General features: G+C 42.7%; 1 protein-coding gene across 1 annotated transcript in view; it reads right to left on the reverse strand.

The window, feature by feature from the left end:
- Positions 1-13,540, reverse strand: part of wee2 (WEE2 oocyte meiosis inhibiting kinase) — a 112,703-nt gene that overhangs the window by 32,693 nt on the left and 66,470 nt on the right. The window contains exons 7-8 of the mRNA XM_028807900.2: positions 11,540-11,686; positions 11,075-11,188 (exon numbers count right to left, since the gene is read on the reverse strand). Of these exons, the coding sequence (XP_028663733.2) occupies positions 11,075-11,188; positions 11,540-11,686 (261 nt within the window). The remainder of the gene's footprint in view (positions 1-11,074; positions 11,189-11,539; positions 11,687-13,540) is intronic.

Here is a 13,540-nt window from a genome sequence, read left to right on the forward strand (position 1 = left end):
TTTTTAGATGAAATGCAGAAAAAATATGTGCATTATATTATACAGATAAAACTTTAACTTCATTTAAATAATCTATATTGTTAATAGTTAAACATGTGAGGACACGGTGCCGCAGAGCTAGCGAGTTGCTGGCGCTTCGTTCAAGGATTGTTCCTGCCTCGCGCTGTATTCTTGCTGGGGCTGGCGTGACACTGGAAGGATAGATGGATAGAATAATTAACATGTACTATGAAGATATTTCAATGTTCCTTAAAAGTTTTGAAGAATCGGCGTTCTAAGCTTACAGATGGTTTAACGTCTATTACTGAGCTGATTGTGTGGCGACTGGGTATTTGGAGAAAGAAAAGTAAGGACAGGAATTGGGGGTTAGTACGTTTGAAAAAGAGTACTGCTACAATAAAGTATTTCATCGAAGTTTGCGCATAGCGCAGCAAGCATCTTGTGTGAGACATGAACAATCACTGCGTCACAGTGTTCCCATGTTTAATAACATGTTTTAACTCCTATCATCATGAAAATGATATCACGTATACATCTCAGTATTTTAAATTATTCAGAGAGCTGTAATATTACAAATGTAATGGATTCTGTGTCCTGTCGGAGGAAGACAAAGCCCGGAAGCATGTAGTGATTCACACACAGAGCACATAGAAGATCAAATACAAAACAAAGCATTTAACATGCTACTTTAGTTATGATGGGATTTGAGAAACTAGTAAATTAAACGATTTTAAGATGAAGTTTATGATGTTCTACTTTAAATGACAAAAACTATGTGATTAAAGTGGAAATTTAGAGATTAAAGTTGACATTTCATGCTCCCCCCCCCCCCGTGTGCCTTTTTTCTCCGTACCCTAATAAGCTTTCATATGACACTCAGACAGTGGGCTACGACTCGCCTTTTCACATCGACGAATATGTGACAACTTCTTTTTTTTATTTCGGGCACTGTGCGACTTTGTGAACTTGAGCTTTCGAGTTTCTCCGACACGCTATGTCAATCAACTTCCTTTTGTTGTTTATACCACGGTTTAAACGAACAAATAGTATGTTTTTCTTTGCCTCCACTTCTTATTCGCTGAAATTCTTCTATTTTCCCTTGTGCTTTTGTCATTGTCTTTTCACAGAAGGCTGAGCTTAAGGGCTATTTATATTGATTTGCATATTCAAAGAGGTGTAATTCTGGGAGGAGTCTGGGAGGGGACAGTGCACATGCGCTACTTTTTATGCTGACCGGGATTTATGGAGCGGAAGAACGTGGAAGTTGGCGAACGCACAGACTTATGCATCTGGAATTTTTTTTGTGCGTAAGCACATTTCCGCTATTGTCCACACGCCATGTTATAGTGTGAATCCTACGCACGGCGTTATGCATGAGGCCCCTGGGAACCATTTCAATACCTAAAGTGAAATGCACTTAAAGCATTATGCAAGCTGGTGGGTTAGAAACTTACAAAACAGGAAGATGAGGGAAATGTAAAGAATTTGGATGGTCTGAAGCCAGTATTATTTAATCCCAGTATTAGTCTAAATTTATCAAATAATCCTAGTAAATATTTTTAATAGGTCATCAAGGATAGCAAAACAAGTCTGAAAAAAGAAAAGTTTTGCTTATTTGACAGATATTCTAAAATGGCCTAGACACATTTTTGTACCCCTAAAAAAGATAAATAATTGGATTAGAGTAATATTTCAAACTAGCCGCTTTATTTAATTAGAATCACATCTCCAATCATGCAATCAGTCATTCAGCCTGTTCAAATGGCTAAAACTAGTCTGTTTGGTATCATCATGTGTCCCTCACAAGAGCATGTACCAAGAGAAAGCAAAGGAGAGAGAGTTGTTTGAGGAGATCAGAAAGAAAATTATACACAAGAATGTTACAGGCAAAGGCTATAACACTATCTCTAAGCAGCTTGATATTCCTGTGACAACAGCTGCAAAAATTAGGATGTTTAAGATCCATGGGACTGTATCCAACCTCCCTGGATGCTGCCACAAAGGGGAGGTGAGCGCAGAATAATCAACCCCAGATTGGGCAAAGGACAGTGAGAATAGTAGACAAAAAGCCAAGAACAACTTCAGCCAGAAGCTAGCTGGAGAACTTCTGGCTGCTTTGTCTTTTACATCTTATTACTAAATAAGGAGCCATTAACACACTGAATGCAGCTGTTTAAGATTGAAATAAGCAATTAAGGGCGGGGAGACTTAACAAGCGAGACCACTAAAATGAAGCATCAAACTATCACTTAAGCAATAAGTGTTTCATCAGCAATAATTGATTGCTCATTAAGAAACTGGGTTGGAACAAAAACCTGCAACCACTGCGGCTCTCCAGGACTGACGTTGCCTACCCCTGGTCTAGGTATATCAGTGTCTGATCACATCTTCCATTACTTCTAGAATGACTCCACTGTAAACAAAACAGCCAGACAGGAATTTGCTAAAATGCATATTGACAAGCCACAACGCTTCTGGGAGAATTTCCTTTGGACAGAGGAGACAAAAACTGGGAGCATTTTGGTCCACAGACAAAACAATTAAACTTTTAAAGAAAATAACACCATATTCATCGTGAAATATGGAGGAGGCTTGGTTAAGTTTTGGGGCTGCTTTAGTGCATCTGGCATGTGGTGCCTTGAGACTATACAAAAAACAATGAAATCTCAAGACTGCCAAGACATTCTGCACGGGAACATACTACCCTGTGTCAGAAAGCTCTGCCTCAGTTGTAGATCATGGATCCTCCAACAGGATAATGACCCAAAACACACAGCTAAAAGCACCCAAGAAAGGCTAAGAACACTGGACTATTCTGAAATGGCCTTCTACCAGATCTGATGTGAATCCTATCAAACATCTACAGAAAGAACTGAAATATGCAGTATGGAGAATGCACCCTTCCAAACCAGACACATCTGGAGCACTTTGCTCAAGAAGGGTGGGCCACTACAGTATCTGTTGACAGATGTAAAAGTCTCAACTGACAGCTACAGGATTCACTGGGATGTCAGGTTAGGTTAAGGGTCCCATCATTTGTGTCCATGTAATATTCATTTGTGTTATCTGAATTATTCTGTTAAATCAAAACTCTAAAGCAAAGTCCAATTTTTGTTAAATACAGAACTGATGGATCCCAAGTATTTCAGAGACAATCGAGGATTGTTCTTTTTTCATGGAAGGGTACAAATTTCTCCATGACTAATTACATTAGTACTTGTAAACCGCGTGTACAAAAAACTGCTTGCCAGCTCCTTATCACATAACCTGGGCCACCATTCTCTTGATAAAAAAGAAAAAAAAATATCTTAAGATTCCAGTACTGTCCCATCATAAGTCACTGTTGTGATGTGAAATTTTGCATACAAATTGATAAGTCTTTATTTGTAACTTAGACAAAGCAATGTAATATTAGTGTTGCATTAAAGATAATAGCAGTAATGGTTTGATGGTTTAAGAACCCCTTCCACCCTTGTAGGAATGAGTCTCTTTGTAATTTTACAACAGGGTTTGGGGAAGTACTGCAAATAAGTTTGACCAATATTTATCTGCTAAAGTCTCTCAGTTAACCCCCCCCCCCCCCCCCCGGAAAGCCTGGCTGCCTAACCGCCAAGCTTTACCTTAACACATGGTTTGGAGGACAGGTGTGAAGGTGTTATATCCCCCCCCCACTGGTCTGAAGTATGGCTGTTTGGAACTGGCTTGTATCAGAAGCCTTTAAGTACCATGACGTCCTACCGGCTCTAGGGGATAGACAGCTCGGCAGCCATATTGAGACAGGCATGCAGCCTGTTCTAAAGAAAGCTGACCACAAAATGATGCCTTAACTAAAAACATTTTAAGTAACTAACAAGTCTGTGTGCCACCTGAAACTACACGTCACCATTTATCAAGTTGTATGGTTGCCAATATTCAAATCTACTTTTCATATAGTTATTTATGAATATTATCAATAATACATTGTTTAAATTGTAACTTAACTCCTGCTTGTCTTTTACTACACCTATTTGCCCAAGGTTATACTGTAGATGAAGAAGGGAAGGTGGGGAGAAGTTATATGGTACAATACCTTATAAACAGTGGTAAGTCAGTCTGTGAGATTTGATGCATTCTGATAAAAGTTACATAATAGTACAAAAGGGGAAAGTAAAGCAATATATTACTCTACCAAGACAAAACAGTCACAATTAATAAAATGTCTTTAAATCATTTTTACAAAGAGAGAAAGTCTATTGTAACTCAATGAAAAGTGCTAACATATGCATCTACCTAAGAGCATTCATGATAATTCTATAGCCGCGCCACGGAATAAAGGACTTCATATCCTAGCTGCCTAAGGGGTGTTGCTCTATTAGATAGCTTCACAGGGCCAGCTGGGAAGAAGACCAACCCAGCGGGAACTTTTAAAAGGGGAACTGACAACACGCCAGGGGGATTTAAATTTTTCGTCTGTATGGTAAAATGCAGTTGCACACATTTGGATTACTGCTCCTGTCTGGATGCATGGTCTGACTCGTGCCTGCCTGTTCATGTGAGTTGTACGGGTTGGACACCTCTTCAAAGGGAGCGCTCCCAATCACCTCATCTTGCACCAGGTCAGGAGACTGGTAGGACTACTTTACTTACAGTAATCTGTTCACAGGATTTTCCAATCTCCATCTATCATCATCTGTTACCACTACAGTTGAACTGTGTTTTGGGCATTGTCGTGAGTGTTTATTTAATTATTGGTCATTGCCATAGGGGAGTAGGGATAGTTAACAGTTTAATTATTGTTTACATTTCTAGCTCATATTGCATTATTTTTAATTTAATCTGCTGTTCAACTGTGTCTCTGTGAGTGACTGACTGTGTGCATGTTGGGCCAAGAGGTCCGGACGAGGAAAAAGGAAAAAAAAAAAAAAATCATCCCTTATACGGTGTGAATCTTAGCGGTACCTCAACTGCTATAATTTCCCTCAAACTACATATATTATCCCTACATTTCACTTTGAGACTGATAATTTAACACTAGAATTACCAGAGCCTACGAAAACACTCCTAGATCCGTCCCACCTTAAATCACTTCACACTTCATCAGCGTCTTTGGTCCTGTAAATGTGTCGATAAGCAGCAAACAGCAAAGTGTTTTTGATATTTGGACTTTAGGCTTCACACATTATAAACTTCATGTCTACATTTTGTCAATTATTACTAAAACATGAAAAACGTTTCTGTTTTAACAATGTGTTTACATAGATCGTTGTAGACACGGAGCACACACGAAATGCATGTGTTCCAAATAACAATATAGTATTTATAAAAAGGTGTCATTTTGCTTGACTTCTCACTCTATACAACTCCAAGCAACTGACACGCAGGGTAAACAGATTTGAGCTGAGAAAACTGTGCGGCAGTGGGGGATGTGATAGTAGGCTGTTTGCTGCTTATCAACACATTTACAGGACAAAAAACGCTGATGGAGAAGTGTGAAGTGATTTAAGGTGGGACGGATCTACGGGTTTTTTCGTAGGCTCTGGTAATTCTAGTGTTAATTCAAAATAAGAGTACCTTTCACTCAAAAACAAACATGCACCATTATTTGCTTAGGTTTACCTTTTTCATATTAAGCACCCCTTTTTTCCTAAACCTATAAAATTAGCCGATATGGTGTTAGCAAGTAAGTATTGGACAAGTTTATTTGGAAAATATTTAATGCTGCAACAACAACTGAATTTATACATGTTATTTGTCAGGATTACAGATACAGGATGGATGCATTCTAATGTAAGCTTCTTTAAAAACAGTGCTGCGAGACCTACCAATTTTAACAACTACATTAGTGGTGCCCTCTCTGAGGAATCTTAATAAATATCTATCGCTGTCTGCCTTTAAACATTTTCCCCATTTAACATGTCTATAGTGCGTGCTGAGCAGGACGACACCATTGTTTCGCCACGGTGTGATGGAGTAGCCGGGGCGCGGCACGTCACGGTCAGAGCGTGTTCAGCGGTGCGGGAGGTGGTGGATTCGTTGCAGTTGCTGTACCTCGAAGATCACCATGGACCGGAGGAGGAATGCCTGGAGGATGTCTCGTCTTCGTGGGAAGATCTGGCGCAACAACTGACCCGGCTGGATGAGAAAGTCCGCGAGGTTGCGGAAAGTGCGCTCGGGCGCGAAGATGCCTTGCGGGCTCGCATCAGCAGCTCCCAGGAGGAAATCGTGTTGTGCCTCCAGAGGCGGGATCAACGCTGGCAAGAAACTCTTCAGGGGGAGGTCCGAAGGAGTCTCCAGACGTTACGTCAGTCACCCTGTCATTCAACGCCGTACGGGTCTCGTGGGGGGGTGAATACATCAAATCGGCCCTCTGTTCCTAGGGCGCGCCTTTCTTTTCCCAAGATGGGGGCCCCTTATAACATCGATGATGTCCTCAACTTTGTGGAAGAAGGGGAGGCGTATCTGGCTGTTAACCCTTTAACCCCAGAAGAGCTTATGGGGGTGATAGGGGCATCCCTCTCGGGGCCGGTGCGGAGCTGGTGGCTGATGGCCAAGAAGAACATTAAAGACTGGGGATCCTTTAGTCGATCTTTCCTCACGGCTTTTCTTCCGGAAGACTATGAATCCGAACTGGAGGACAAGCTGCGATCCATGGTGCAACTGCCTTCGCAATCCATCCGGGACTTTGCCTATGAATATCGGGCTTTGTGTTTGAAGTGGCGGCCGGCTATGTCTAAAGAAGAGGTGGTCCGCCGCATCCTTAATGCCTGTAACCCACGGTTAGCTGGGGGTCTCAGGGGGGTTGTGGGGTCGGTGGAAGACCTGGTGAAGGTGGGCTCACAAGTGGAACGGGACTGGGGAAACTCAAAAACGTACTGGAACAAGGTACAAGCCAGTACACGAGAAACCCAGCCCCTAAACCCCAGCGAGCCAAACCTTGCTGGTCGGAAGCCGATCTCGCCATCATGCAAGCGAGTATGTCCCTCCTGATCGTCCCAGTGAAGCTGCGGGGGTGGCAGGTAGATGCGGTGGTGGATACAGGGAGCCATCACACCTTAATCCGCTCAAGCATGTGGAAGAGGATTAGCCGACCGACAGACAACTTAACATCTGCCCCGTCTGTCCGATTTGTATTGGCAGATGGGAGTGAACACAGAGCCCTGGGCAAAGTCCCCTTGAGGTACAGTGTACTCTCCACCACCTGGGAAATGGATACGTATGTCCTGGATGACCTGCACCTGTCCGTCCCGTTACTCCTTGGGCTGGACTCTTTAACCACCATGAGGATGACCATCCATCTCAGTCCCAGGGGAAGGGGTATGCGACTTCATACATAAATCAAAAGAAGATCTGGGCTCCGAATTCATTGGCTTCTACGTGGCAGTGAGGAGTGACGTAAGCACCTCGGCAGCAGCCCCTGTGAAGGAACAGCCCGAAGAGGTGAGGCCGGTGCTGAAGAAGTGGGCCGAGGTGTGGACTGAGAAATTAGGAGTCGCCCGTGGAGTTACCCACGTGATCCACACCTCGGACGAAGTTCCAATAAGGCACCGAGCTTACCGCGTTTCTCCACTAAAGAAGGGCATAACTAAAGAACATCTTGATCGAATGCTCGCCGAGGGAATAATCGAACCATCTTCCTCCTCCTGGGCGTCCCCTGTGGTCCTCGTGAAGACGACGGATGACACCTACCGTTTCTGCGTGGACTACAGGGGGGTTAACGGGAAGACGAGCCTAGACAAATATCCCATATGCCCCTGGTTCATGGGATTCTGGAGTCACTGCATGGAGCTGCAGTATTCAGCACACTAGACCTCCGCAGTGGCTATTGGCAGGTGCCGATGGACGAGGGGAGTAAGAAGAAGACGGCAGTCGTCACCCCTGAAGGCTTGTTCCAGTTCAAAGTCATGCCTTTTGGGCTTAAAAATGCTGGGGCCACCTTCCAGCGGCTCATGGAACAAGTCCTGAGGGGGTTGATAGGCAAGATCTGCTTTGTATACATCGACGACGTCATTATTTACTCCCCTTCTATTAAACAACATCTCCAGGACCTGGACACCATCTTCCAACGATTACATCAAGCGCACCTTACGCTGAACACGAAGAAGTGTACCTTCATTCAATCCCACATACGCTTCCTCAGGCACATTCTTTCATCTGAGGGGGTCGCTGTAGACCCCGAGAAGACTTTAGCCATCCGAGACTACCCCATGCCCACGGATTTGAAATCTTTGCAACGTTTCCTTGGGTTAGTGGGGTGGTATCACAAGTTCATTCCCCGGATGGCTGATATAGCGGCTCCCTTGAACAACCTAAGAAAAAAAGATGTCCCGTGGGAGTGGACAACAGAGTGCCAGGACGCGGTCGAGCAACTAAAGAGCCACCTTCAAGAGCCGCCCGTTCTGGCCCAGCCAGATCCGCAGCTCACTTTCCAGGTACAAACCGATGCCAGCAACCTGGGGCTTGGCGCCGTGCTCACTCAGAAAATCCACCAGGCTGAACACGTCATCGCTTACGCCTCTCAAGCCTTGCACGGTGCTGAGCTCAATTATTCGACAGCTGAAAAAGAGTGTTTGGCTGTCGTGTGGGCTGTGGAAAAGTGGAGACACTATCTGGAGGGGTTTGAATTTGAAGTGTACACCGACCATCACGCTCTGACCTGGGTATTTAATCACCCGAAGACCTCCTCCCATCTAACCAGGTGGGTACTATGCCTCCAGAACTTAACTTTCAAGGTGACCTATCAGAAGGGCTGTGGCAATATTGTGCCTGATGCTCTGTCCACGGTGTCGGAGCCACCGGGGATGGTGTGTTTGGCAGAGGCAAAGAAGATGATCCTCCCTCTGCCAAGAAGCCTTGAAGACCTGGCTCAAGCACAAGCCACCAGTCCATTCTGCCAGAGCATCAGGGAGGGACTAGAACAGCAGCGTACCGACCGGGTACACTTCGTGGACCTCCAGGGGGTTCTGTACAGGACCACTCCATCCTCCCATGGGGGTCTGCAACACCAACTAGTGGTCCCGGAAGGGCTCATCCCCGACTTTTTAACTTACTATCATGACAGTCCTTTAGGTGGTCACCTTGGAAGGACAAAAACTTTGTTAAAGATCCTGGGGGTTGCGTGGTGGCCGTCTGTCCGGAAAGACGTTTGCCACCACGTGAAGAAGTGCATCACCTGCCAGCAGCTCAAAAACCCACCTGGTAAACCGGCAGGATTTCTACAATCGACAATCGCGGATGGACCGGGGGAGACTTTGGGAGTCGATCTGATGGGGCCATTTCCTGTTACCAGCTCGAGGAAGACCGTCCTGATGGTGGTGATTGATTATTTTTCAAAGTGGGTGGAGCTGTTTGCATTAACAGACACAAAAACTAACAAGATATGCTCCACCCTGAAGAACGAAATCTTCACCCGCTGGGGGGTGCCGAAGAACATCGTCTCAGACCGGGGTCTGCAGTTCACGAGCTCTGTATTAGATGAACTTTATACAGCCTGGGGAGTGAAGAAAAACCTGACAACAGCTTACCATCCCCAGGCCAACATGACAGAGCGAGTGAACCGGACCCTGAAGAACATGATCGCCTCCTATGTGGGTGAACGCCATCAGGATTGGGATAAATGGCTCCCCGAGCTCCGGTTTGCCCTGAACACCGCTGTGCATGAAGCCACAGGTGAGACGCCTGCTTTGGTTGCGCTGGGCAGACAGCTAAAGGGCCCGCTTGACCGACTCCTTCCCAGAGCCCCTAATCCAGAAACCACCACTTACAATAATTTATTTAAAATGGAGGAATTACGGCGGAGTTCGACATCCAGACATGCCAAGTTATATAATGCCCGGCGTAAGGAAGCGCACTTTCAGCCGGGTGATTTGGTCTGGATTAGAGCTCACCATCTCTCGGATGCCAGCAAAAGGTTCTCCGCCAAGCTAGCGCCTAAATGGTTAGGTCCGGCCAAAATCATTTCTCAAACAGGTCCCGTTAATTTCCAGTTTCAAAGGGGTATCGGCACTGACTCCAAGCTAGACACAATCCATATGGCCAATCTCAAGCCGTACTTCTGCCCTCCCTTGTCCAAGGTTGGTTGGGGGGGGGGGGGTGGGGGTGGGGGGGTTTGGGGGGGAATGTAGCGGGGCCACATAGTTAGTGTTAAATGTCAGTACTGAGTGCGTCTCGTTTCATTGTCCCGTTTACTGTTTGTGTATCAGTTAATGCCGTCCCCGAAAAGGGGGACGGATGATGGAAGGAGACCACAGCCACAAACCTGGAAAACACCTGTTTACAATTAATCAATCACAGCCGTCACAGGACTATTTAAGCCAGCAGGAGGAGAAGGAAGGGGAGAGGAGAGAAGGAGATTTTGTTTCCACAATCACGACCACGAGCAAACTGTACCTGTTGTTTTCCATATCGCGCTTATCCATCCAGTTTGTTTTTCCATCTGCCGGATTTACTTCAAGGACCTCACCACGAAAGACCCCAGGGTAGGACTTAATCATCCACCACACACACGAGGATTCACGGTGAGGCTGTTCCATTTTTTCCGGGGAGAATCAAAACGCAATTTCACTAATTCAGTCAACCGCTTTCAGGACAGTTTCTTTATTACCGGACTCACGTTCTCATTCATTTTCAGTTTATCAGTTATTGTTGTTATTCGTGTTGTGTGTTTATTTGTTACAGGGACAAGGGAGGGTTTTTGTTGTATATATATATTTGGTGGTGTCTTGTTATTGCTGGGGTGGAGGGATATTTATATGTTTCTATTTTTTTCATGTCTTATTTTACTTAATACATTTAATCCGTTTAAATTTTACATTCGGTTTTGTGTACTTATCTTTTCACCGTCGATTGTGGGGGAAAAGTTTAATTGGTTAGAAGTACGGCTTGATAATTAGATTATTTCTCAGTAAATCATCCAAGCCACAGGTCTTGGGAGTGTAGCTGCCGGCTGGGTAAAGGGGTCGGCCGTTACAAGTTTATTTGGAAAATATTTAATGCTGCAACAACAACTGAATTTATACATGTTATTTGTCAGGATTACAGATACAGGATGGATGCATTCTAATGTAAGCTTCTTTAAAAACAGTGCTGCGAGACCTACCAATTTTAACAACTACATTAGCACAAAAGGCTCCATCATCCTCATCATCACTTTCCAAACCATCTCCCGTGCTGCTTTTTCCAAGAGGAGGATAGTGGCACATGAAAATGTTACCTGTACAAATCAGAACACAGTTAGAACTGACTAAAGGTCTTAAGTAAACTAGCACAATAGATGTAATAATATGTAAATGAATTCTGAACACTAAGCGTAACATTCTAAAAGCTTCAATCATCCTAAACTAACTTTAGCACAAATAAGAGCCATTTAAAATCAATAAATAAAAATAGATACAGTAAAAACCTTAATCTCCAAAATAAATGGAAAAATATTCAAAATAAAAACAGAACAGAAAATTTGAATACAACAAATTGAAAAGAGAAATAATCAATGGAAGACTAAAATAGAAACACAAAGAGAGAGATACATTTTCTAACTAGGTCATTACTGCACAAATTTACTTACTGGGTTTGATATCCATATGCACCAGTCCCAAACTATGAATATATTTTAAACCCATGGAAATCTGCAAAAGAAAGTCCTTTAGCTCCAACTCCTGGAAAACACGTCGCTCTTCTGCATTTTTCACAATAGCCTGTTGAAGACTCCCACCTAGTAGATTTGGGTGTTTCAAGGAGTAGAGGGAATATAAAAATTGTTTTAAATTTAATGGATTAAATGCATGTGTTTAGCATACTAAAGAAACACCATGATTAATAAAAAAAAGCAGTTTCCCAAAAAAAATACGGGGGTGGGTGGTTAAACAAAAGATACAGCAACTATTGCAGACTTATTTGTAATACAATCCTTGATTAATTACATTTCAAATCAGGCTTCAGTAATCACAGACACAAAATGCCAGACCATACTTAAATAGGAGGGCTTAGGCCATAAGACTTAAGAGTTGCCCAAGTAAACTAATGTTAATGCTCTCTGTAGAGACAATTTAATTTACAGTTTCTCTGCATTTGATCTACCACATACTTTAACACTGCATTAACAAAAAACGAGAAAGATGAACACTGAATCCGCTGCAGGCAGGCATGATTAATATAAACCACACCAAAATGATGACACTTTGGAATCATAACCACAATCAACACAGAAAAATAAGTTGCACAAATTACATATCCTAAATTAAAAACCAAACTCAGCAGCGTGTGGTTTTTATTTTTTTCTGTATAACCGGACAATGGTTTCATTTCTTTGGCTCAGAGACAGATACAATGTAACAGCAACAAAAATATGTGCTCATTTTTACTTATATGTAATGAATGTTGCAGAAAGTCCGTGTATTCTGCACTGAGCTATAATCTCAAACATCTTACTGAACATATTGAACATTTACTATATTAACATTTTTCTTCCCTTACATTAGTGTACCCGCTTGTCATTCATAATTATTGAGGTGCAATTATTAAAATGGAGTACCACTTTAATAATACAGTACTTTCTTACCAAAACTTATACATACACACACACACACAGACAAATCTTTAAAACAGTTGCAAATGCATCAAATGTTCATAAATATTTATTAAGAGGACTTAAGGCTAACAAAATTAAGAGTTTATAAGTTAAAAAAACAAAAAAAAAAAAAACATTTTGCTGTTAAGCTAAAGAGTCTTGTTTACTAGGCAGCAACTTCAAATTCTTCTTATATTCTCTTTTTCCAATTAAAAATGTAAATTGCTTTAACACAAGCTTGCGGTCCAAGCTAAGGCAAACTGTGTCCCGTTTTAATTAAAAGGCAAACTAAAAAGGTCTGAATTCATTAAAGTAGCTTTTCTTGCCATTTGTCCAATTACAGAGGATGACTTCTCAGATTCCTTTTTCTCAGTTTAAAGAAAGTGAATAATGTAAAGGCTAATATTCCAATCTTCTCTCGCACTCTTGCATAACAAGCCTTGACTTGCTGCTCTTTGTTTAAAAATACAGGAAGTTCTGTTATTTTTTTTTTATTAGTGCCAAAATTTCTTAACTATACAAGTAGTAGCCTTTTTTGGTGGTATACATACTGTATAACCAGCAATTACCAAAATACAGAATTTGTTACTGTAAATACAGTGATCCCTCCTCGATCGCGGGGGTTGCGTTCCAGAACCCCCAGCGAAAGGTGAAAATCTGCAAAGTAGAAACCATATGGTTTATATGGTTATTTTTATATTGTCATGCTTGGGTCACAGATTTGCACAGAAACACAGGAGGTTGTAGAGAGACAGGAACTTTATTCAAACACTGCAAACAAACACTTGTCTCTCTTTCAAAAGTTTAAACGTGCTCCATGACAAGACAGAGATGACAGTTCCGTCTCACAATTAAAAGAATGCAAACATATCATCTTCTTCAAAGAAGTGCGCGTCAGGAGCAGAGAATGTCAGCGAGAAAGAGAAAAGCAAACAATCAAAAATCAATAGGTGCTGTTTGGGCTTTTAAGTATGAATGTCAGAGAGAGAGAAACAATCA

Source organism: Erpetoichthys calabaricus, chromosome 1 (assembly GCF_900747795.2).
Source record: "Erpetoichthys calabaricus chromosome 1, fErpCal1.3, whole genome shotgun sequence".
Classification (NCBI taxonomy): Eukaryota; Metazoa; Chordata; class Cladistia; order Polypteriformes; family Polypteridae; genus Erpetoichthys; species Erpetoichthys calabaricus.